This window comes from Neodiprion pinetum, chromosome 6 (genome assembly GCF_021155775.2).
Source record: "Neodiprion pinetum isolate iyNeoPine1 chromosome 6, iyNeoPine1.2, whole genome shotgun sequence".
Taxonomy (NCBI): domain Eukaryota; kingdom Metazoa; phylum Arthropoda; class Insecta; order Hymenoptera; family Diprionidae; genus Neodiprion; species Neodiprion pinetum.
The window spans coordinates 23374565-23401078 of NC_060237.1; the positions used below are offsets into that span (position 1 = coordinate 23374565).

The 26514-nt window shown below is 44.5% G+C and overlaps 1 protein-coding gene across 2 annotated transcripts in view; it reads left to right on the plus strand.

Annotated features, from left to right (window-relative positions):
- The first annotated feature begins 6260 nt into the window (after window positions 1-6260).
- Window positions 6261-26514, plus strand: part of Cph (BCL11 transcription factor chronophage) — a 36037-nt gene continuing 15783 nt past the window's right edge. The window contains exon 1 of one of the 2 annotated variants that reach the window (XM_046631349.2): window positions 6261-6328. In XM_046631349.2, the coding sequence (XP_046487305.1) occupies window positions 6304-6328 (25 nt within the window). In that variant the 5' untranslated portion in view covers window positions 6261-6303. Of the gene's footprint in view, window positions 6329-18085; window positions 19420-26514 lie in introns of those variants that run through there. The other variant, XM_046631348.2, reaches the window with a different exon arrangement.

A 26514-nucleotide genomic window follows, 5' to 3' on the forward strand; every position in this document is an offset into this window, starting at 1 on the left:
TGTCCGTGGTGTAAATGAAAATAAAATATATCACGTGGGTGGGTGCAGTGCGCCAGTTCTTTCGCGGGGCTAGAAAGTGTCCCAGACCGAAAGTTGAGGAATAAGAATGAGAATAAGGCAAAATAAAGAAAAGAAAAATACTCGTGGGGAGAGTGAGAGAGGGGGTGGGACAGGGAACGGGGAGAGAGAGAGAGAAAAAAAAGTCCGGGTCAGTTTGAATAATTTTGACCACACCTCTCGTCAAAGCAATACACGAGCGTATGAATACATACATTTAAATGTTATCCCCGCCGGGAAGCTATTGACTGAATTTTTAAGCAGGTTCACCTTCGTTGCAACTCTCGCCTGCGTATATACGGACACTCTACGATTTTTCTTACTTTCGTTGTTTTACATTTATATTTTACTTCCGATCATCTAATCGTTGCGATGTCAATGTTCTTTCACGAAACCCATTCTACGTCAAGACTTTTATCAAGTCCCTAGCTACCGGTCGCAAAATAGTAACCTACCGCTGGTATGCGTCTTTGATAAAAGCGTCAATCCGAAATATTGCGCGCACGCATCGCGACTCGTGTAATTCGAAAGTTACAACTATTCTGTTGGCCGTCATTTTCAACACGTTCTACAGCGTGATTTGTCAGGCAAGACACTCGAGACCGGTACAAACATGAAAGATTTCGATCGCGGGATGATTGACAAAAAAATAAAAAATAAATACCTAAATAAATAAAAATAACAAAAAGAGTTCGCGGTACGCGAAATAAACTACAAATCGGATGCAAATTGGATAAGTAGCGATTAAAAAAAAGTCCTCAAAGAGACGGATAGGTGCAGGGTGTGCACGGTTATACCCAAGGCATACATGTATAGTAAACGCGCGCGTACCGTGTTAGCGGGAAGGTGTTCGTCATTCGAAAACGAGTCTAAGAGTATTTTGACTTACGAGCCGATGTCTAAAGACATTATCGGTGACATTTGTCCAGGGTGGACAAAACATGTTCCGGTCCGGTAGGATGACCCTACGCCGCGCCTTTTGTCAAGCGAAAGGTATGGTCGACCCGACGTGTCTTTGTCATTATATAACTCCATTGTGCCAACACTTGCTAGTCGGAGAAGTCGACTATATACCTTTGCATATTATTAAAATGACGATGATTGTCATTTTTGTCCCCGCTTCGCCCCCTCCTCCGCCTTCTCTCTCTCCTCTCCTCTCCTCTCCTCTCCTCTCCACTCTTCGCCGACGCTCTCGGTCCGTCTGCATCTCTGTGGGTCGGCCGGTCGGTCGGCCGACTGGATTGCTCGCTGGCTGGTCTGTCTATCCATGGTAGGTGGGTACGCGAACGGTGTTTACACGTACGTGTATAACACACCAGAGGCGTGCGTCTCTCCTCCGAATCGCTCTCGGTACCCGAACGTCGTCGAGGAGTGACCCGGTGCAGGAATTTCTTACCCCCGTTCCCTTGGCCGCGCATCATCCGAGCAATGGTGCGCCTAGTTTTCTCGATCTCTTCTTCTCCTCGTCCTTGTCTATCTTACTTACGCATCGTACGAACTTCTCTCTCTTTGGCGCCCGGCTCTCAGCCGTCACTCGTTACACACATCTTTACAAATTGAAAAGTAGCCGGTACACCGTTGCTCACTTCGTTAAACTTACGATAATAGCAACTTTTTTTACCACCGGGTCACGTCATTTTAGCGCGTCAAATTTTACGAGGATAACGAAATCATCGTTCGGTAGTCCGACAACGGTCGTATTTATGAATTTCTAATAAGGAAGATAATTTTTTCGGATCTCTAAGCCTCGAGGAAAGGAATCAACTTCTAGCTGCGGTGTGTCTAATGAAGAGCAAAAAATTCGTGCGAAGTTGCTTTCAACTTTTCGTTTTCTACTCGTTTCCAGAAAAGAACGTTCAAGTTCCTTGCCGAACTTGAATATTCTTATCAAAAATGAAAATTTCTCTTTCCTTTTTACTACAACCGTAATCGGTATCCTGCACCAAACGATCGGCGAGGAAGGAACGTCCCGGTACACCGTAAGTCGACGGCTGCCTCGGCTGTGCGAGTATATGGTATAATGTATACATGTATATACACACATATACATATATATATATATATATTCTCATGAAATAGTTACTAGAGTAAAATGTCACGAAACCTATCGCGCCTTTCTCTTGCGGCGGACGCAATCCGGGCGAATAATTTGACCGACAAAACTCTGTGTAACAATGAGAAGATGGTCGACGTCGAATTATTGGTCAATCGTTTGCACTCGGTTGAATAGCACGCGATTCGACCTGTTACGTTGCGATATATACGTAGAGGCACGCGTGATATCATTGTGTCGGGATTGCAGATTCGAAAGGGGGGGCAAAGAGACGCTGTTTCGTTATATCAGGCCAGACATTGATCGAATGAACTTAACGTCATCCGTTTACCGTGTGCGAGAATCATTGCAATAACGAATATAATTGTCGGGTGAAGCGGGAAGATGATCGAAGACTCCAACAACGAATCGTCAATGTACGACGACCTTCCGTCTTAACAATTTCTTACGTATATAACTCGTATAACGCGGGTGTAAGACACACGGCTCATTTCGATGCTTGAATACTCAGCAATTTGGTTGGAAAATGATTAACAAGTGTACGTATATAAGTTTCACGAGCACAGCCATCGCGCACGTTGTACGATGTTGGATATATATCCATGGATACTTACACACGTAAGCGCTCCCTTTTCGAAGCAATTGGTAAAAAATAGGTTCTGACGCAACGAAACAATTCTTTTTACCTTAGCTCTACACCTGTGTACCTATTGTTTTGACATGTGTCCCATTGTCGGGTTTCTAGCACACGGACTCAACAGCCAGACAAACGTACGTTGTACGTACGTATTCATTTCTGGGTCCGCACCTATGATACTTCTCGCATGCGGGCAGCGAGTACAGTCAATGTCGAAAAACACCCGTATACGAGGTATGAAAAATAAGACCATTCCTAGCTTTCGAAAGTTTTCTACTTAGTTCATTGAAAGTTCTCTAATACCTTGAAAAATTCTTATCCCAAGCATCGCTTGCGATATTTATATACGATCCGTTGGCCAAAGCCTTGACCGATGTTTTACCTTTTTCAGCGAAATTTAGTACTTGTTTTAAAGTATTCGTAATTCCGTAATATTATATTATACAGTGATCGCTTCGAAACGTCTCGTCCCCGGCTGCAAACGTATCCGACATACGTGACTTTGAGCAGCATGTCGTCCACGAACCGTTTGTAAAATAAACGGCCGAACGGCGAGTATCTACTCATTTTTTGCGCCGCTGCTTCCGATCGACAAATATTGCAAAAATCTTTAACCCCGAGATATCTTCACCGAATTTCATCAACGACGAGGGGTAATATTTTTTCGGTGACTGTACACCGTGGTCAAGTTGCCCCATGCGCACCCGCATGGCGAAGAGGACTCGGGACAGGTGAGGCAAAAAGATAAAATTCGATCTGACCCTCATCGCGTGTACATACATACGTACATACATACATATACATATATATATAGATATACATACTTTACATGCTCGGAAAAAATAAACTCGTGCAGGTTAATTAGCGCGAATGAAAATGTAGGTTCATCGTGAAAATAAGGTCGGACGGTGTCGAACAGCCGGGACATCGGATGCGACGAGTTAAAAGTTTGGAATCGATGTATGGAAGGTTGGTGTTTCTGTTTGCACACGCGGAAGAAGTCTAGTTTGAATACATGTGCATATGACGCCTCTTTTCGTGGGTGGGAGGGAGTAGCCGGATAGACTTCTTCACATGGATGCTGTTGCTGTGTGTGTGTGTGTGTGTTTGCTCGTCTCTCGTAATTTGTCACCGGCTCGTTATCCTGCGAGAAGAACGACGCGCGACAGTTACGAAGGAATCTCAAAGCTCCGCAAGTAATTAGCAAAGAAGAAAAGAAAAATGAAGAAACCACAATTCCCGCCTACCGAACCGCCGTCTTGCACGTGTTTCTTTTTGTCTTTTTCTTCTTCTTCTTGTTTTCTTAAAATATTTTCCAATTCTTCATAATTTTGTTATCATTTTTAAACAAGTCACGTTTCTAATTTGCGGTCTGCCTCGCTCTTCCACCTTGTTACGTATTATTCGACTCGGACCCGACAATGCGTGCTTCGCAAACACGTATTTACTGCAGTGGGATAAAATTGGCCGTATATACTAGCCATTGCAGGGAACCGTTTATCCGACAACGCTGCGACGGTATTTGTGCGGACCGTCGTGATCACTGACTTATTGAATATTACCTGCACAGAAGCATTTTTTTTTTTTTTTCAATCTTTTTATCTGGTTTTTTGAATTTTTTCCCTCTGATTCTTTGCAATTCTGCTTCGTGACTCTATCATTCCCACCGCTGTACATCTTCTTATACCTTGCGGAAATAACACTGTGCGGTTTCTTTGCAAGTTCTGACAAGGGGCATTTAGCAAACTTGTTCGGTAAGGAAGGGAGGGGTTCGGGGGGGGGGGGGGGGCGACGGCAGCTAGAATAATATGCGGCTCGTTCTATAAGGGGAGAGATCCTAATCTTTCTTAGCTTTGGTCGAAAATTCAATTAAAGTTTTGATACGGGCGGGCAGTAAACCAGGACGGTTGCGGCTGAGTAAACCAAAATTTCGCAAGGTCCGTGGACTTTCCTTGGCCCGGGGGCCCGGAGCTGGATCGAAATCCGCCCGTCCGAGGGGCCCGTGAGTAAAACGATTAGACGGACCCACCGCCCGAGCGGATCGGACGGGGCACCTGGTTTTTTAAAACGTATACTAGAAATCTTGAAATTTATCTACGGCAATTTGTCAGAATCCGTTTTTCTCGCGTCCTGATCCCTCTGCGGGACGCCCGGCCAACCGGCCGGCAGCGACTCTGAGGAAGGAGATTCTTCGGCATTCCGCATCGGAATGTTTATACTTTTGAATTACGTCAGGCTACGTCGATTTTCAGGGATGTTGGTTGACCACAATTTGATGATTTTTGACAATTTTGCTGCACGGATTTTATTTATTTTTTATCGTTATTACCAGTGAATTCAATGTTGCCGTCCGCTTCTCTTTATCAATATCTGTGCAATGTTGTAGAATTGAATTCTACGTTCCCAAAATGACGGAAAAAATAGCGTTCTAGCGAAATTGTGGAAAACGAGTCTAGTTAGATTTTCTAAAAATTTGAAGCGATTCGAATTGTACCGTAAATATCCAAACTTCGGTTTCTACTAATTCTACTATGTTGTAGATTTCTCGGTAGCTTATTGTTTTCATAATTATTAACAAATACTCGGTCCACGAGTATCTCGGTGTAAACTCACAAATAGCATCAAATTTTAGACGGCTAACCTCCGCAAATTCGGCGATTCTCGCGACAATCGCCGCGTTATTTCGTCCCAACTGAATCGGCCGCGTCACGTGGCTTTCCTCCGTGGCTTCCAGTCCGGCAGCCTTTCTCTCTCGGTTTGGCGCGTCTTACTTTTCATTTTCCGCACAAAGGCAACAAACACCACGGGCAATCGCGGAAGGCATCGGAGGAGGGCGACCCTCCTAATTTCATTACAAATTTTAAACTCGATTGTCTCCGCGCTCGCGGCTCGCGAACCACTTAAAGACTTCCACTGAGCCTCCGGCCCTCCTCCTCCCATTGCGGCATCGCCTGATAATTTCCAACCTCACAGCAAGAAATTTTCTCAATTTCTGACGCGGCTAAAACTATTAACGACGGTTAGTCGTGTAACGCGCGGCTTCTTACCTTCGAGACGAATTATTGCTGACCCTGTTTTCCTGCATCCGCGATTTCTTCCTCTCCTCTTTTCTCCTTCTTCCTCCGGACACTCTGGATAATCTAGATCCTCGTAACCGTGCGAAAATTTCGACAATGCAGTTAGCGGAGTGTTATACCTAGTTTAGTTCGAAAAGGTGAAAGGTCGGTAAGTCCGGCTAGTCGTAGGAATCCGCAGTTGTCCAACCGGTCATAATCAACAGAATTGCCCAAATGTGGTCCGTTCGGCGCAAGAAGGATCAATGAATTTTGCACGTCATTCCGAAAATCTGTTTGTTGTCCCTCCTAGCTTTCCTAAAAATCGTCCATCATAGGCAAATATGACAACCGGGCAGCGCCCTCTACAAAAGATCGGCACCGTGAATAATATCCGAGACCTGACGGTGCAAAATCGGACCTTCCATCCCGCCATCCGATCTACCGAACTCCTCGCTGCAGAACAAAATCTCCGCATCTCTTGGCTGCCTCCGATATTGTCAATGACACTTCCATCAATGCCAAACGGTCAGTCCACATCGATTGAAGGTTTTTTTTCTTTCGCTTTCATTCCATTTTTCCTCCTCTCCTTTCACCGGCTAGATTTGTGCAACGATTACACTCTTTTCAACTTTTTTGCATGACTTGGGAACACATTTTTTTACTATCTACTTTACTTTCTAAGAGGTTTGAGAATCATTGAAATTAAGTATTTTAACGTTATTTCCAAGTAACAACGGGCAGTGAATAATTCACGGCGGGTTTTAACGAGTGCAGTCGGTGAATACCATCAATTACATCTGTTCGGCTAGTCGTTTGAATTTCCCTGCGAATAATGCGCGGTGCAGCGCGTCGCGTAAATCGCACGCGTGTCTCTAGCGCGAAAAATAATTTTTCTCCCCATACTGGGCTATTTTTGACCCAACGGAGTGCATCAGGAGTTACTGACCCTTGGGCAGTCCGTGACACCGTCCGACTATTTTTAACTGTGCGAAAAATGCATCACTTCCTTCGAAAGCGGGAGGCGAAAAAATACGCTTCTTTGTCCGTCCGTGATCGCTTGCCAGTTGACCCGGCGTACAGCTCGCTGAATTCGCGTTCACCACGGTTCACGTAATATTTCACCACGTTGAAGAGAATCTTCCAGCCGTGGGCGGTTAGAGTGTAGATATATCAGTCGACAGGCTAACCTCTTGTAGCTACGCCAATTTTTATTCCCCGCTTCTTTCCCTCCGCAACTCGTTGATACAACGATTCAAGCGAAATTTCCCACCACCGTCACAGGCTAGTCTGATTTTCGCCGAAAGGGGAAAACGGGGATAAGGACTGAGCTAGGATTGACTAGCCAGAAGAAGGTCCGATTCGTGGAAGCCACTCGGGTCACCAAGGAAGCAATTATCCATCACCAGGAGCTTGGAGCAGGTCGACAGTCAAGGCTCTGCACATTGCCCAATCTCCGAGAGGATCTTTGTCCCGCTAGGACGATGTGTCGTTCGTTTTCGTCCCGAGAGAACCAGTGATTGTTCCTTTTTCGCCGTTTCGTTTTCATTTCTGTTTTATTATTTTTATTTTATTTTTGAATTGATTTTTTTCTTGTAATCCCCTAACCTGCAACTAAACTTCAAAATCGAGTGGTGAGGAGCAGGTGTCGGGGAAAATGTTGCCGGAAGGAATCTTAGAGCTCTGTATACCTACGTGGTGAGGTTGAAATTTTAGGAGAGGTTAATGATTCCGGATAATAAATATCTGGTAATCATTCACTTATTATCTCCTTCCTCCCTCCACGACGGTGCGGCACAAATTTTCGTTTTTATCACGCTGCAGGATCTTTTTGCGTAACTGTAAAGGATCCTAAACCCGGAGTCTCTACCTATCCTGAATCTTGGATGACCCAGGATGGACTCAGGTAGAAAAATCGAAATTCATAAAAAAAAACAACTAAGCGCATCTTAGCGCAGACCAGCTGACCAACCGTGGGAAGAGGTGATTGTGAGTTTTTTTTTTTTTACTATTCATCCCACTTTCACCTCCTCCGCTTTTTCGTCTTCTTTCTTGTCTTCGTCTTATTCAAGGGATTCGAGAAAATTGCTTTTAAATTGGCGAACCCCTATACTGGATATACTCTACAGTGGACAGGTATTAATCTGCCGGCCATTTCCGGGGAACCTCGAAATTAGAACACACCGTATATTCCTCCTAGTTTACAATGCCGGCTGCCAATTCAATTTGAAAAAAAAGTCTCATTCAAAGCTCGCACATCGACACAACGTGTTAAATTAAATAAATACAACGCCTTGATAATATAATTACGTATACAGCCTGCGGTAATTATCACCGAGTATTATACATTAGTAATTAACGCACCTGTTTGGAAAAAGCAGAGTCCGTTTTTTTTCATTCGCTACATTTTGGTTTTTATCAATTTTACTTGACTTTTATTTATTTTTTTTTTTTTTTGCAAAATTTCTCTGTGACTCCCTTTGCTGTCGGGCAGGTTTACCTGTTTCGACGAAAGACGCACAGCAACGATAATATACAGAAATTAAAGGTGGGGTACAATGGGAAGTATTTTTTGTTCTCGAATAAACAGCAGGAAAAAAAAGAAGACAAAGTCTTGAAGCCGATCCGAATGAACGAGACCCGCAACTGGAGTCGAGTGTTTTTAAATTATACCTACAACGTCTTGTCAACGAACGGTCCACTCAAAAAAGTTTGGAGTAAGCCGGCATGCTGTTGGATCTTCTTGGTTTCGTGAGCTCGTGGACAGATTAAGAGAGTCTCGCTGTGGTACATAAGAAGCTGAGGAGAGAGAACAGCAGAGTAAAATAAGGAGGAAACAAAAGTAGAAAGAAGAAGAAGAAGAAGAGAAGGAGGAAGAAAAAAAAACATCCGTACGTGAATGGTCGAAATTTGATCAAAGGACGAAAAATCTGGTGCCTCCTTCGGCGTCCATCGGAAGACGAAATGGTCTCACGAATTTAAGAGAACACACGTGGTTCCTGGGCATCATCCCCTGCCCAGCCCGTGCTTTTTCATTCCCTTTTTATAAACCTTTTTTTCTTTCACATTTTTTTCTTACCCCTTGGCTGGCCATCTGCCACTGCGGAAGGGGCGGCGAGGTGGGGACTTGAGGGCCCGAAGGCCTCCGATTTAGGGGTAACGGCTTGAGCCTTCGCGTTTAAGATCTCGGCCGAACAACTATAGAGTTGAAGGTCCCTAAGAAAGACTGAATGAAACGTGAAAGGGGAGACCGGCCTTTTTTCGAGATAGAATTTGATAAGACTTCGATTGTCGTGAATTTAACGAACCGACCGCCAAAACTATTTTTACGCCCTTCTCACATTCCGCGCTCCCTGCAATTTCCTTCTTCATTTATTCCTCTGTTATTCGTCGTCTTTTTTACTATCGACGTGCGCCGCAATTCGTAGTATAGCGATTCCGAAAATGTTCAAAATTCATTACTCGTATTCGAATCTCCTCCTAAGACCGCCGAATATCACGTACTCGAAAGTTTTCGATCCGTTTTCGCGATCGTCGAAGCACGCAGCTTGCGCTTTCTCCCCTGCGCCACTTGTGACACAGGGTAAAAATTTTCACACGGAAATTGTTGGATTTTTTGAAAAAATTTCGAAAACAGGGAATGGAGGGGCAGCCGCGCACCCGTCTTTGGCAAAGTTTTGTCTGGGGGGTGGGGGGCAGAGGGGGCAGCGCGCGCACACCCCTCATCTCGACTAACAACCTAGCAGTATTTCAATTTTTTCTAATACATTTTTTTCACCTTCCGCTGCACTGGGAGGAGAATCTGTGCCACTTGGGGTACCGTAAGCTTTTTTATACGCTACTTCCGTCTTCGTTTAGGAGTTCCTGGGCTGGCCTTCCCTACGCTCTTTAAGCCCGCTCGATATCCTTCCCATAAAAAACCAAGGGGTCCGTTCGAGGCTCGCGTACCATATCCCATCGCGGGGCCCCATAGACTTACACCTAGCACCTAGCGGAAGGTTACCCCCCGGAATAAATTTTTTCACTTCTCATTTCCCTCTTTCTTTCTCTCTCTCTCTCCCTCTTTCTCTCTCCCTCTCGCTCATTGAGTTTTTTTCCTTCCTCACCTTCACCGCGGCTTCAAGGGGTCGTGCGAAACTTCGACGGTGAGAATTTTTTTATGCAAAAATGGACATGGGAAAAAACATCTTCGCGGTCTTGCCGCAGAGTGGCTGACGCAGCCACACTGCACTGCAGAAGTTGATGGGGGATTTAGAGGAGTCTAGGATCGAACGGACCTCGGCTTCGTCCTTATTTCAGCCTCTAATTCATCGGGCGTCCATTAAATCAACGGCAAATTGGAAACGCGGTCGAAGGATCCGCGAGGAAACGAATATACGCAACGCTTCTCTTGTCGTCCAATCGCGAATCGCTCTTTTACCGCGAAACGCGGACAGAGTGAACCGATCGTTATAATGCGGCGTGCACGCGCGCATTATAACCGTGTGAAGTTGATCTATTAAAATTGCGAAAGATCGTTAGACGGAGATCGTTTCGAGGGCGTGTTTCACTCGGTGAGGAAATGCCCTGAAACGGTACCTTCCGCCACCTTCCAACCCTAATCTTCGGAAAGCCCGAGCGAAGAAGAAGAAGACGAAGAAATCGTGCAGGGCATTAGCGAACCAAGTATAAATCTCCGTGACACGCGAGCTACTACCCGTCATCCTCTACCGATATATATTATATCCAACGGCTACCGATTCCAGATCGAATTACTTTCTCCGTAACTGCTCGCGTGGATATATATAGCTACGTCTCTGATCTCAAGTCGAGATATATCCTCACCCGCAACGAGCTCTTCCATACACCCACGATCGCATGATACAAAAATGAGCAAATCAGATGGAAAATCTGCTCGGGGGAAAAAAAATCTCATTCGATTTGCGAATTTTTTCAGGCTAATGGGAATATTTTCTTAAAGATTTTAAAACGTGTTTTTTGGTGTTTTTTTTTTCTAATCCCGTGACTTTTTCTCAAGCGGATGAAAATTTCAACACCATCCTGATTCATTCGATACAAATATTCGACCAAAAAATTTTTGAAGATGACGATTTGCAAACTATGTACATCGATTAGGAACCATATCTTCGTTGGCGTATCGAATCGAAAGGACACGAGCCTTCAGAATCGGCCTAGCAAATACAAAGAGTACAAAGCCGAATGGATTAGATAGAATTTCTGTAAATCGTGGGGCATTCATGACTGCAGTACGTAGACACACACGTATGGGAAGCTTGCAGGTTCCCGCAACCCTTGCGTCGTTGAGCCAACTTCCAAACACCCTTGGCAAGGGGTCCGTCTCTGGTTATATTTGGTGTCTGTCACTTCACAAGCACACATGCTCGCAGTGGCGTAGTCTCGCTCTCCTCGGACGCGATGTTTTTTCTTAACTCCTCGGAGCGAGCGGCGTGCAGTCTGCAGCCAACGGTTATCGGTTGTCACATGCGGACGATCTAAGAAGCTAGCCCACCGCGCGGTTTCACCGAATGCGAGAAGAGAGCCAGCGGAACGATTTGTCCGAGACCGAAGGCGCTCGGTATTTTTTTTTTTTTTTTGTTTTTCACGCGAAACGAGACCAGCCCGCGTCAAAATTCGACTTCCAAACGCGGCCAGCGCAGATCCGGGGGATATCGGGGCTCCCACGACGCTGACGACGTCGGTCCACGACTCTGGCACTGGACGCTGGAGAGAATCTGCCTCTAGCAGTGATGTACAGCGGCACGAAACGCACATGTGCGTCTCGGAGTCGCCAGACAGAATTTTTTTGCCTCCAAGTAAAAATAATCTTAAAGCCCCGAACAGGATGCGTTGTTGGGGTATGGAGGAGCCCTGGGGTGAGGAGGGGGGGGCATCGTCACCACGATGGTCCAAGATGGTCCGCGCGCACCAGTACGTTTTTTCACCCTTTGGACGACCGCGTCTTTGCCATCAAGCTAACTCCTCATCCACTACCGGGTGACTCAAATTATCAACCGAATTATACGCGGCCTGAACCTCTCGGCTTCGTTTTTTCACTTGCCCGCGTGACGCGCAAGCTGAAAGCTCGCGTCAACCTCGATTCTCGGACTCGCACGAATTTCTGGCTAAAGGAGGTGTGTGCGGCTCGAAAACAGAATCAAAATTAGTCCCTGTGTTTTCGAACGAATTCACACTACAAGTATTCACGTTTCTTTAAGATTACACAGGTCTGCGACGAAATCGTCATTACAGAAGAAAATATTACAGCATGAAGGGTATTACACGATATGATTTTTTTTATTTCTTGTTCGCGAATCAGAATATGTTGTATTTTGTTTTTGCATTCACACTACTTGACTCTATTTAAATAGTATCTGTATATACAAAACCAATTCGAACTGATATAAAGAGAATTTGAAGGAGAAATTAGAAAGAGAAGAGATTCGTCGTGAAACTTCAATCGATGATACGAATGAAAAGAAAACTACTAAATAACTAGAATTATACTAGTAGACAAATTTTCTGATGATTTTAATGTCTAAACTTCTTAAGTTTATAACTTTTTTTTTAAAGAGATTGCTGCGATCATCAGTGTTTGGTTATGATTTGTAAGGAAAAATAGCGTTTTATTAAAAAAAAAAAACATTACATTAAAAAAGTATCCGTGGTACATAATTCGATTCAAGAGCATCAAATCTATTATAATTATATATAATAATAAGAAGCATAAAAAAAAATTAGTGTTTTTTTTTGCCCACCAGTGATTATCTGCACTGTGAGCTGTAAAGCGGTTTTCTACGAATGATCTAGGTATTCTACAGTTTTAACTTTAACCAATTTCTCGCTAGTGGGTTCTACCTATTGGGAATCCCGGGTTAATTACATGTTATCAATTATTTACTTGAACTGTCTTACGAGCCGTCAGAAATAAAACGTAGATACGCCCGTCGACCGTGATGAATTATTCTTAAGGGTTGAAAAGTTGGTGACCATGCTTTCCCTTCAATTAATTATTTCTCAAGGCAACAAGCCCGAGTACGTCGTCGCTTCGTGTCCGAGCGGACTGTCACACACACATATATATATATATATATATATATATATATATACACATATGTAATGCATACAAATGCTACACAGCGTCGGTACGTAACACTGTATACGCAAAACGCATGTAATTGAACAACTTAAATTTATTTATAACCATTATTTGGTCGGTGATGCCAAGTATTTCTTGATCTGGTATTTCAATCTAAGCTGCCGTAAAATGTTCTCGTCATTTTCGCATACTGCTAGTCTATTCCTTAAAAATTTCTCAGTGCTTATATTCTGCGCTGGCTTTTATAACATGATCGTGATGGCTATTTTCTGGCTAACACTTAAGGTAGCTCTTCAAACCAGGTACGGATTTTTTGGGTGCCTCGTCAGAACGTAGCATTGGTTTTTTAATTTTGAATCGTTCAAATATTCGTCACTGATTATTCTAAAACCTAAATATGGTGAAGAATTTGGAGAGAAATAATAAAAGTAAAACGTGAAACGTGAAACACCGTTTTACCGATAAAAAATCATCATTTGTTACATTAGAAAGCAAAACTTTTGAAACCTTGGGGAAACCTTTGGGCTTTCAGTTTTGGAGTTATAAATTTTTTAACCAATCAATTGGTTGAATATTGAATTTTTTATTTTTTTATTTTGTTGCTTCTTAACCAGCATTTTAGGAATTATCAAGAATTCTGTAAGTTGAGGGTTCCGATAATTTGAGATAATTCACCACAAGGTTAATTAAAGTTTATTCTTGATTACTAATTTTTCTTGCGAATGCGATATTTTCCGTCCATCTCTACGGCCGGATACTTTTAGCGAGCGATGTACCATCAGTGGTCGAAAAAACACAATGCTATTGCTATGTCTGCAAAATTGTTTTCCCAATTCCGAAACAAGCGGCTGAAAACTTGAAAGTCTTGAGTGTAAATATTTTCATCCGTACATTTCACAGTAGCCAATCGTACATTTGTTGGCTGAGAAATCCACAGATATATAATATAAGCTCGATCGCTGCGTCGTCGGGTTAAAAAGAAAAGCGCGGAAGTTCACTATTTACGTATTCACAGCGAATTTGTCACATTTAAAATAAAGTTACAGTTTGAAATTGTATCAGCGACGAATATCTGAAACATTGAAAATGAAGAAATGTTTCCATTTGTAAAATCACATGTTTTTACACTTTTCCAAAATCTGTTCGATCACACGTCGACATACCTGTTTCTGGACCAAAAATCAAGAGTATAAAATATTACGTCGGAATGAATTGAAAGGAGCTATAATGCTCCTTTCACACGTTTGCAATGTAGGAGATATAAATAATGGGCATGCATTTCACAACATAGACTCTGAATAAATACCTTGGCCACATGTCGCAAATGTATGAATCAACATACCGATGTCCAAGCATATGTATAATAACATTGACGTATCAAGTGGTCGGTAAACGGCGGTCGATGACATCCAGGCTTGTATTTTTCAATATATCGTCGTTTACGTGTGTTGGTAATTATTTATATTTTCCACCTGTCCATAGATAACGTGTACGTGGTTATTTAAAAATGATCGATTTCGTAAAATCGTAGAAAAACTCGATGATAACAATTGTATTGAAAATGATTGTGGAAGTGACAGAGATTCCGAACGCAAGTTGAGCAGGGCAATTAGGTGGGGGAGCAGGCGCGCTGACGCGGTACAAGAGAGGCTAGCGATGAGGACCGATGAAGACAGCCGTCGAGCACCGAAGCGTGGAGCCGCCGCCGGCGGAAGAGAAGAATCGAGGGGCTTGAAATTTTTATTCATGCAATTTTTCTCACAATCAAATCGTTGTGATCTTACCCGTCGTATACTTGGAGTATAATAAATTTTCTCAACTAAAATATATCTGGAGGACTGTAAGAGAAAAAAAATCGTAAATTTTTCACAATCGTCAAAGTCACTCGTCAAGGTCAGATTCGGTTCTCGAGTCACATCGAGTGAAATCGATCGATTAACTTCGCACCTTCCTCAAAGGTTTCGGGTGATTTCGAGTCGAGATTAGCCAGGACACAGATCCGACCGACTCTATAAGTGCTCTTACCGAGTGTGTATGGGATTTGTTAAACAGGGCAGGCCTGGCAGCCTCGAACCCTATATATGCCTTTACAGTTCCGATAGCGCAGTGTCTCTGGTCTGGCTTGTCCAGCGTGAGTCCAGCAAGAGGGTTTAAGAGCAGGGTGAGATTTTGGGCCCCGTCGTCTGGGCCTGATGCTTATATTTAGTCGAGACCTAGACAAAGAGGTTTTTTGAGGAAAAATATTGGATTTTTCCACCAAGCAGGCTCGGCAGATTGTGTAAACGGTATGCATTTCAAAGCAGCGTGTTAATGAAAATGCGATTGAAATTTTTCCGATAAAATCTGTCCCTTATTCAAATCTTTTGCCGCAATCTCGAGCCTTGCCGCAGGTTGAAAGCTCCCCAAAGTCCCGGAATCTGTGAAACTAAAGTTTTCGGTCCTCCCGCTGGCTCGCTGAAAGAATACGAATTACCTCTGACCACAGATAAGTTTCGGGCGCTAAATAAATTTCCCAACTTCTTTCGGACAACCTCATTCAACTTGACTTCTATAAATGCATAAAATTTCACAGCGACGAGGGACAGGAATTGAAAACGCTTGGCATTATTTTGTCACAGTCGATGATTTTATTTATTTACGTATCTACACATTTTTTTTTCTTTTTTTCTTTCATACGGAAAGCATGAAATGAGAAACTGAAAAATGCGAACGGGATTGAAATTGAGATTTGGTTCGGCCGGCTCGCAGATCTGGTCAGGCAACGACGCCCGCGATTTTGAGCACCCTATAATTTTGAAGAGGGTGGTTTTGACTGCAGTGCGACACTTGATTGGAGGGAAGGGGGCCGACAGAATTTCCCAAGCCTGGTGCAGCAGGAGCGAAATTCTTCGAGTCTGAAGTGAGTTTTAACAATCCGGAAAAATTATCTGCTGTTGCGGTCTGCTTCGAGGCCTGGACAGTCTCTCCTGGACCTGCCCAATATCTTAAGCACCCAATCTTGGGCGCAGCGTTATTTAGAACCCAGAGGATCGAAAACATTGTCTCTCGGAAAAACAGAGGCGGAGGAATGGCCGGCTCTTGCTTCTTTCCAAGACACCTGCATTCTCAAATCGATCGAATTTCTACACAGCGAAAGAAGAGGACGAACAAAAAGTCAGACATACACAACACCGGAATTTATTTACAATTCTTGGTATTGTTGAAACGATGATTTCACCGCACGTCTTCTTTCAATCCTCGGTATTAGAATTCGTACTAGGAACGTTGAACCGAAAACAGTGTTTTACATGCCGGATGTGTCGAGAAGTTTGATTCACTACTATTCCAATAAATTGAGATGACGCAGACGCTTATCATTCATTTTTTCAATGTAAAAAATTTCCGTTCTTTCCCTGCCTTTGAAGTAGTCAAAATTTTTATCGATTTCTTGGTTTCTTTCGCACCCGTTTACCCATCGTCTGTTTAACAAATGGCAAAACAAAAGGGAAACAAACCAAGTAATAAAAATATTCTACGGCCTCCGAACGCTTTGCTCGAGCAATATTGTAATCTGGAAATCGGTCCGATACCTGAGCAACCGAAATTCGTTTAATTATCCAACAACGCGACGATGGATGTCATCATCTCTACTTTAGGACAGTATATTTGTACTTATATCCTCGGTACGATTGTGTCTATATAAACTTAAAAACCACACGTGTTCACCAATCTGCAATGTGTATTGATACGTGTAGGTACATAGTAAAGCATGGCCTTAAATACAACTACACGTCTCGTTACTTGCGTCAGTTTACCGAAGTTAATTTAAAACGTTTATGCCTGTATCAACGCTACCGCGGATACATTCACGCGTGTCTGTTACACGCGTGCACGCAGGTATGTCGGAAGGGAGGGAGGAGGGGCAACTCACCGACGCCTCCACCCATCCATATCAAACCACGAGGTATTTATCCTCGATTTCTTATAATTTCCCACCGTAAGGAACGCGGGGTGAATCTTACTTACGGTTGTAACAAGTGCAGGAAGAGCGTCGTGATCGGTAACTCGAAAGCGATGTGCGCGCTGCTCCGAACTCATCAAAAGTACGAAGGAGAATTTTTCCGCCGCGGTGGAAAAATATCCCCGACAACGACAACGGGTCCAATTAGCACAGTGTGCGTTTACACATCCGCCTCGACTTTCCATTCCCCGGGTAAAATCCCGAGCGATTTCATCGCACGGTTACCCAGTGTGCTTTATACATCGATGTACAGGTATATCATTTACCTACGGTGGCACGAAAAACGCGAGTACACACACGCAAGCACACGCGCACACATACGCACGTATCGAAGGTACTTGAAAAAAGTATAATAAGTATCGCACAAACCGGTGTGTCTGTGTTCGTCTTCGCGTGGGCGCACACGGTGTGTTTTATACCTCCGAAGCACCTTCTCACGTATCCGCACCGCACGAAGATTACGTTCAACACCGATGATATTCTACTTGGGAAGTAATCGCGGTGTGCCTGTAACCCGCGTTACGTATCGGATACAACGTACCCTGGAACGGCGGGTGCGGCAAGGGGGGAAAAAAGTAAAAAGAAAAAAAACGTCAACGGGATCAAGGATCGACCTGTTAAAATCGTGACCATGCACCCAACGCTGCATCGATCTTTCACCGTTCTCCAGATCTTCGGATTATTATATGTTACATGTATATAATACAGGTATATAATACAATACATGTATGTGTGCATGCAGTGCGCTATTCCTAGGTATGGAAAAGCCAACGTTACACAAGACAGAGAAACGGAGACGCGCGAATGTGCCAAAGAAAAGCAAGGAAAGAGGGTGAAAAAATCCTCCACCCGGCAAGGTTACACCCCGCGACTCGGTGTGTCGCGTGTGTTATATATGCGCGCGAGCAGAGGAGATAGAGGCACGGGAAAGCGTACCCCGAAATTTCTGCCCCACGTAGAGGCTACCCCCACCCCGAGGACGCGTTCGCGCGAGGGCTGAGGGAGCGGGGTGGGGCGGGGGGGGGGGGGGGGGGGCAGGGGGGGTGCAAAGCCACCCCACGACGCGTGGGGTGTCCGGTCGAGCCGAAGGTTGCCGAACGCGTCCGAAGTGCGCCAAGTGCCCCACACAGCAGACCCCACCGCCCCGCCATGGCGCAGCTATCCACAGTCCACTCAGAGATACGGCCGTCGCTGGACCATCGCTCCAGGTCCACGCCGAACTCTTGCACGAGCTCTCCGACCAGTGACAGCTACTTACTCGAGGGCCTCCGCATCGCTCCGCTCGAACACCGTACCTCCGGAGATATTTAAATACGCACGAATACCGGCAGTGTGACTTCTGCGGGCACATGGACCAACGCCGAGGAGATTGACGCGGCTGTGGTACGACGGGGATATCGCATAACGAGATTGATAAATAAATAAATAAGTAAATAAAGAAAGAAGTAAACACACGCCGCACGAGGAGTCGACGTGATATCTCTAATTACCGTATCCATCGACACCCTCGACCACCCCCCGTCTCACCCCAGCCCCGCACCGCCCCTCCGGCTGAATGTAAATAATATATCCGATGATATAATTGTCGAACAACGAACGAGCGAGAGGAGCAGAGCAGTTTGTGAATGGTGATCGATTGTTTTTAGTTATTTTTTTGTTTACGCCTCTATCGTTTTCCTTCGCCTCGATCCTTGTATGTACGTACGCGCTCGTTTAATACGGTATTTTTATAATTATTCGGCGACGGAGGGGTTGTGTAATAATAAGAAAATATTTATTAAAACAAGGATAAAATATAAAAATTTCTTATCGTATTATATTTGCTGGTTTTGATAAAACGTTCAGTTCTGTGCCACATCGTCATGACGCTTCGCTGACGGTAAATCAACGATAATCTGTCAGTTCTTCGCCAACCACGAGGGAAACGACAAATTTTTAATTCAACGCTGTTTTGTGAAATGATAGTTTAACCGCTAGAGGATCGCGGGGGATTCTCGAAATCTCGTCAAAGATCGCCAGTGACAAATAAAATAAAAATTAAATTATATCGGTTGAACAGTTGTGAGCGTAACGTATGCGAAATTCGAATCTGTTGTAACAACGCAAGTCTGCTACGAGCAGTTTAAAAAACAAGGAAAGAGGGTCAGTGACAGTTTTTACAGACATGAGGAACATTTGACAGAAGTTTTATTTATTTATCAATCGACGCGGATATAACATTCGGTTTTGTTTTATTACGATTTAACGTTCTTTTAATTCAAATTTTCATCACGTTTTTTTGTGAATGGTGACAAAGTTTCGCAGAAATGCGGTGAAACCGCGCAATGCGATGCGATGCGATGCTGCAATTGCTTCGTGTTACCGACTATAAGTGACAATCTGAAGCTGGACCTTGTTTCTAGTTTTTGTCCGGGAAAACGAATCATTTTGTTGTTTTAATTTTCTTTTTCCCCTTTTCCCGCGGAAAGAAGATCAGAACTATCAAAATGAGGATCAAGATGCCAGCTGTCAGAATTGCCCAAGGTAAGTCGCCAAGAATTACTCGTAATTTCGAATTGAATATATCCTGATCTCGTCTCATTTTTTTCGTTCTCCAAAATTCCTCTATTTCACCGTTTCCTCGCTAAGGTATTTTGTCCCTGTTAAACGCGGGGATGCGAGAAATCGCCGTAAGAAGAGAACCAGTGTACTCTAAAAGTTGCGCGACGTGTTCTCCGGTAGTCCGAGTACGATTGTCACCTATCGTTCTTTTCTCCAATACGATCGCGACGTGTGTATTCCGAGTTACCGACTTATCACGCTCTAAAAATACCGTACTACATTGTAACATTCTCCGTTTCTGCGACGAGAAGTAGAAGAAAAAAACTTCCGTCCAAGTACCAGCGGCTGTTTTTTCCTAACATTTTTCCTTTTCTCTGTATCTCGTATCTTCTCCCACGTAGACGTTGCGAGGCGAAGAAATGAAAAAAAAAGAAAAAAAAAAAGTGAAACGCTAACGGTTTACATTCTTTTCGCAACTTGCGAATCAAGCGTCTTCCGTTGGACACATGCACTTCTCCTCAATTACAAATAGTAGGGGGTTAATTATGTGTGAAAGGACGTTGCTCGAAGCTCGATTATATTACAGTTCCCGTTTAGTCCGCGATACCGTAATTTCACGCGTTTTTTTCCCGAACTTGATCGTTCGGAAATCAGTTGAAAATGAATGAACAAAATAAAAAAAAAGAGAGAAAACCTGCAACTCGTTTCGTCACTTGTTACCGCGAAAAAATAGCCGCGACCCTCGTCGCACGATACCGAATCCTCGACTCTCGCGATTCCTTACTCCGCGCGTTAAAACTCGTCTGCCGCCTTATTTTCGCGAGGTTAACGACTCGCGGATCGTCGAGGGGTAGTTGGAGAATTTTTAATTAGTTGGTAACCCCCCCGTCGGTTTCCCCTGACCCCCCTTCTTCATCTTCGGACGAGATCGCAAAGAGCGAAGCTCTCCTGAATTCTGCTCGAGGATGACGAGGGGGGGAATCGCGGCAGGGGTTACGGGGGTAGGGGACGGCGGGTGGGGGGCGCATTGTCATGCGCGAGTTTTTCACAGACTTTTCCACCCCCTCATCCCCCTTTCGCGTCGTCGTTTTCTTAATTACAACTGCGATATTCTTTAGTCCGCCCGATGGCGTCGGGGCGAAAAGATACCGGGGGCATCTTCGGATGACCCGCCCGTCGCTCTTGTACCGTCTCTCGAATCTACCTGTACGTCAGAGAAAAATCACAACGTATTTCCGATTGCGATTCCTTGTAACCGACGTCGTTCGATCAACCTGCGGTGATAACGAGAACCGTGCAGCGCGTACGTCATGGATTTCCCCTTTTACTCCACGCGGCTTTGCAGATGATTCAGTGTTTTCTCGTGTCAGTTATGAATTTTGACAGCTGCGGGCTAAGTGCGGTAAAAATACTCGAATTTTTTTTTCCGAGGTTCTTCACAAATCAATTGATTCGTCAATTGATCCGATACGTGATTTCTGTCTTTTTCTCGGTTTCTTTCCTACCGCTAACCACCCCCCCCCCCCCTCCCCCTCCCTCGTTTCGTGCTTTCAAAATTAAGCGATCAACGTCGATTTTCTATTGAATTTTAACGATGCGAATGTTATCTCCATCGGAGTTTCTCTTAACGATTCCATCAGGTTTTTCGCTCATCATACCTGTCGTAAATTTTCCGCAATCATATTAACTGTTTTTCTTAGATTGATACGTCATTGAACACGAAGTTGTTTTCACACCGAACACAAGCGGAGATGATATACGGGCTACCTGTATATGGGAGAAATGAGTTCCGTTGCGCCTTGCGCTAGTTTTTCTCAACCTGTACAAAGTACAAATAAAAAGAAAAAAAAAAAAAAAAAGAGATGGAAAACAACGATTTCTCAGTGAAGGAAGAATCCAAGTTCGATAGAAAGACGGAGGAAACTAGGCGTTTGAAAACTAGATCTGCTCGCGTGAGAAAGATAAGAAAAAGAAAGCGAAAAAAATTGATATCCTCACAATGTGTTGTTGTTTTTTTTTCTCTCTCTCTCTCTCATTGCGCAATTTGATTGCACATAGGTATAACGCGGTCTTCTTGTACCGTCTCTTACACACATAATAATCGTAAAGCTACATAAGATGCGCTACACGTATGCATGTGTATAAATGTATGTACGTATGTTTGTATGTACGTTGGCTACCGCGTATAACAGATAGCGTATAATATGTATAACTTTTGAACGGTATCCGTCGGTGCATTGTTTTAACAACGGTGTCTTTACACGTCAAATGGATCCGCAAGTGCACACGTAAGATACGTAAAAACTGTTATTTATTAAACAAAGTGTGTTTTCAACACCCGGACAACCCACTCTTTCCCTCCTCTCCTCCTTCGACACGTGTGACACATATGTGTCGTATCTATTAAATATTGTCTTTGATGTAACCCGTCGCCGTTGCAGGATCGTCTCCCTCTCCCTGTAACACACACACACACACACACACGCAAGCGCACGCTTGATCACCTTGTACCTACTCGCTCCTCTCTCTCTCTCTTCCTCTCTCTCTCGTCGTTAAGACACGGGCGCAAAAAACTCCACCTCGGCTATGCCTCTTCGGATTTGACTTCGGAGATGAACCTCCCGGGCCAAGTTCGTTCGCCGCGTGGCCCCGACCAACCAACCCTTTCTTGGCTCGCGCCCCGCACGCGCCCAGGTAAGGTGGCGTCGGATTATGTCACGAGACAGAACTGACCCGAAAGAGTACGGATGCTCGGGCTGGTGCTCGTGGTTTCTTTCCTCGTCTCAGGGACGCAACGTGGGTGGCGCAAAGAATCGTCGACGGAAAAATCATGCCTTGCGGAAAATTGTAAAGGGATTGATCGAGAGTAATAAAAATTGAATGAAAATGAAGTTCCGAGATCGAAGATTCGTCGGAGATGGAAAATCGTGCGTGGGTGGTTCGACCACCCTCCTAGAGATGGCGCCAGGGGTCGTCGACGAACGACGTCGGGGTGCGTCGACGCAAATTATTATCAGTGTCAGGCGAGGAATAGAGAAGCTGCGGTGGGAACATCCGCATTTACAATTTTACTTAATTTTTTCTCGCGGAATCGCAAACGGTTCGCCGTTCCGAAAACAGACGAGACTGGCCAGCGCCTCGTTTTATCTGCACAATTTTCGCCCCACTATTTTCTGACAAAACTAGCCAAGGCTGTATATCGTCTATCCAATCTAGTCCCGGCAATTCCGTCTGAAATATACGATGGTTCGCTCCCATTTGCGGCCGAGGCTAACGTCAAGTGGGTTTATTTCGTACGTTTTTCTGGGGGGTCGAACTGCACGGAAGCCCGCGGTATACGTTCTATAGGTGTAACGATCGACTTTCGAATCATCACCGTGTACGGAAAGAGATTAACTTCGGTTATAACTGCCCCGGCTTATTGCCGCAGGTCCGACCTAACCGACCGTCTTTGTAAACCATTGACTGCTTACACTCCTTTCTTTAAGTTTATGTTCGGGGCCAAAAACAGCGCTACGTCATACGCGATACACCTAACGAGGATTAGCATCGGCGATACGGTCGGTATGTGTTATAACGGCGGCCATTTTGTATTTACCATTTTTATTCACCGGCTTGGACACACCTGCAGCCACCACGCCGCGCTCGCGCAACGCCTATCGCAAACATTCTATTACGTATACCGTTTCTTTCCTCTCCTATCCTCCTGTGCTCTGCAATAACGATCTGGAATTGATCAATCAAGGAAGTACCGAAACGAATATCATTTTGGAACAAGTCGAAGGCGATTGTAGCAACGGTCACGGGCTGACACACCGTCTGCGTATATTCGATTACGTTCTGCAGCCGGTACCGCGAGTCGTTGATCGTAAAATATAGCGATTGTTAATCGCAACGAATGAAGAAACAATCACCCGGATAGACCGATATGTACAAATTATTCCACGCCTGTGAATACCGATGATGTATCTTGTCGTCTTTCGGTCGCTTTTCCCACTCTAAATTACGGTGACAAATGTAAATACTACATTGTTGCAGGCTTAAGAACCGATACAGAATCATTTTGTGCCCATTATATCGGAGACACCTGATTCACGGGTTTAAATCTTGACCCCCTTGGGTAAAGACTATTAGCACGAAGGCAAAGTGCAGCGGAGCGGACTGACTGAGGACCGACTGACTGGTCAATGGTCAGGTAGCCCTGGACATCCCCCTTTGACCGAACGACCAACAAAGCCCACAATGCCCGAAGATTATTGCTTCAGAAGTGTTCACACCTTATGCAGGAGGTGAGGGGCTGCTGCGGGGCGGTGTCGGACAATGAGGGACAATGGCCAGGAAACCGACACTACAAACAACATAAATTTACCTTGTCCCATCGAACCGGCGCGGCGTCCGAGTGGCGCGTCTCTCTCCCTGTCTCTTTCTATTCTTCTTCTTATTCTTAGGCTTCTTTTTCTAAACGCCTATCTTTTGGGGTTTTCTCTACGCCCGACGTACGACGCTGAACGCCTACTATAAACCGTTTAAGGGTGTTTGAAGGCGTTTAAGAAAACTTACGGCTTAAGAGGTCGTAAAACTATTTTATCCGAGATGAAAAGCTCGGGAAATAACTTTACAGAAATTATCCTACTCCCGCCTACCTCGTACAACCCTCTCTTGCAAGTTTAAGTCCGTGAGTAAAGATTCGTTGCCGTTTAAAGAACGAGAGAGAGAGAGAGAGAGAGAGAGACAAACTTCTCTCGGTGAATGATTCGAACGGTATATACATCACACCTGTACGTATTCTTCGAACGGGGAGGGGATGCTGACGCGAATGCTGACTTTGCACCGACTCTCTCGATTTATTATATCACGCTTACGAGGTTGTTGATAAGCAACGTTCGCTCGGCGTATATCGCGAAAGTTTCTTGTACAAAATTTCACCTGCGAAGAAACGAGAGAAAAAAATCGTAGCGCGAAGGAGAGGAGAGAAAACCGTTGGAGGGGCAAAACGAAAATTTGAATCGCTCCATAGGCATATCATATACCGTATACCAACCAACCAACGTGCCTCGACGCCCGTTACACGAAAGAGGCAGAGATCGAGGGTACAACACACGTATGTGTCCGGACGTATGCGAGGTTCTATAAATAAAGTTTAGGAGAGCAAGTTCAGGGGAATAGGGAGAACGCGAGTGTTTTTAGAATCTCTTTTTATTTTCATTTGGCTTTTTCCATTTTTGACCCGAAGCCTCCGCGTACGCACGCACGTACATACAGATACGACACACGTACGTTAGTACGGATCGTCGTTTATACCGCACACCGTGTAACGAAGCAATTTCTGTGTGCCCTTGCATACGGCACTGCAACGTTTAAACGCCCCCTGACCGAGGACAACGAAAACAGACGAGGAAACCCGGGTGAACTTCTTTCGGTTTTTAGAGTTTATTAGATCTCTCCGAAACTCCGCGGTCTCAAAGGAGGACCTCTCTACCTCCGAGCGAATGGGAGAGAGACGGATGGATAGAAACGTCTTGGAGTATTTTCTTGCCAAGGCTTTTAACTGCCAGGCACGTAGTCCGACGCTCTGTGTAGTCCAGTTATTTTAAAAGTTATCTACTTTTCCTCGACCCCACGCGGCGAGGTCGAACGGTCAAAATTGACTCTTGAGGCTGAATCATTTTCTGCTGTACTTGCTCTTTCCTCTTCTTCTTTTATTACAAATTACCTAAACTCGATGCACGGTTGGGTTGGTTTTACTCGAAACTAGACGTCGGAAAAGTCTTAGGTAATTGAGTACACACCTGTATACATGTACACCTACACGTGCAGTTCCCGTCTCAAAGACGGATAAAAGATCTCAACTGAGCCAAGACCGCGCCCGTTTGATTCTTTGCGCCGGAAAGGGAAGCGACAATTTTCAACGCGATCAAGCGCCGCGGTTCGAGCGGGACAGGAAATTTGCTTTAACTTAAAATGTGAGCACCGCAAAATAAAAACACCGCACGAGAGAAATTTAAGAAATCATGTCCGGCCATTGCGACGTTGATTTGAAGGGGAAAAAAACCTCGAACCGAGACATGCATATATAGTAAAAGCGGCGTGGCCGATTCCCTGTGGGTATGTACAATTATTTCCTCAGCTCTCGATTGGCGCACTCCTCGTGCAAAGGCACGACGGGATATTGTCGTATTTTTTTTTTTTTTTTCTATTTTTTTTTCTTTCAGAACAATAATTGCCGGCTACTGGACCGATGGCGCTGAAAGATGGGACCAGGAGGGGCGACCTTCGGGGCAGTGGGGTGGTCTCCGAGTGTGATTCTTTTGTCGACTTCTTGGGCAATGGGGTCGTGATTCGCGGGGGGTCGCGATGGAGTTTTTCAAAGTTGACGCAAATATCATTCATTTTTTCGGTCACCGGATTCCGATGAAATTTTTCAGGACCCAATTTTCCGTCATTATGAATTTGATTCGTAGTTGAAAATTACTCCTTCGCTGCGCATCTCTCGACACTATACAGATAATTTTTTTATTATTTTGTCATTCTTATCCTTCTTCTTCTTCTTGTTCTTCTTCTTAGCGAGTTCTTCCTCCATTTCTCGTTTATGATCCAACTCACGTATTTCTAGTTGACAATGAATTGCTTTAAGAAAATTATTCCTAAGGTGTTGGGATAGCTGATGGTCAGGTTCGGTAAACACCCTTCTCCGTACAACAGTTTTCACGGAGGAATTCAAACGTGTCGAGGTGTGACCGAGTGTGCCGGAGAGACACGATTCGACCGCTGAATGAGAGTAGGCGGTATAACCTTTGACCTAAAGAATTGAAAAATTGGCTTTTGTCGTGGGTATGCCTATGCTGCCGAGAGTAGCTAAACAGCTGATGGAACAAACCCGAAATGATCGAACGAATTTTTTCCGAGCGACGTTTCAAGTTCACCGAACTTTTTTATGCACGTCTATTCGGCTGGATTAATTTACTCAAGTGCGGCTTGTCGTTGAGTTCGTGGCGAGAAGGACACGAGATTTTTTTTTAATGAAAATTTTCTAAATTATTTAATATTTGTAACTTCACGCTTGCGATTTAACGAAGA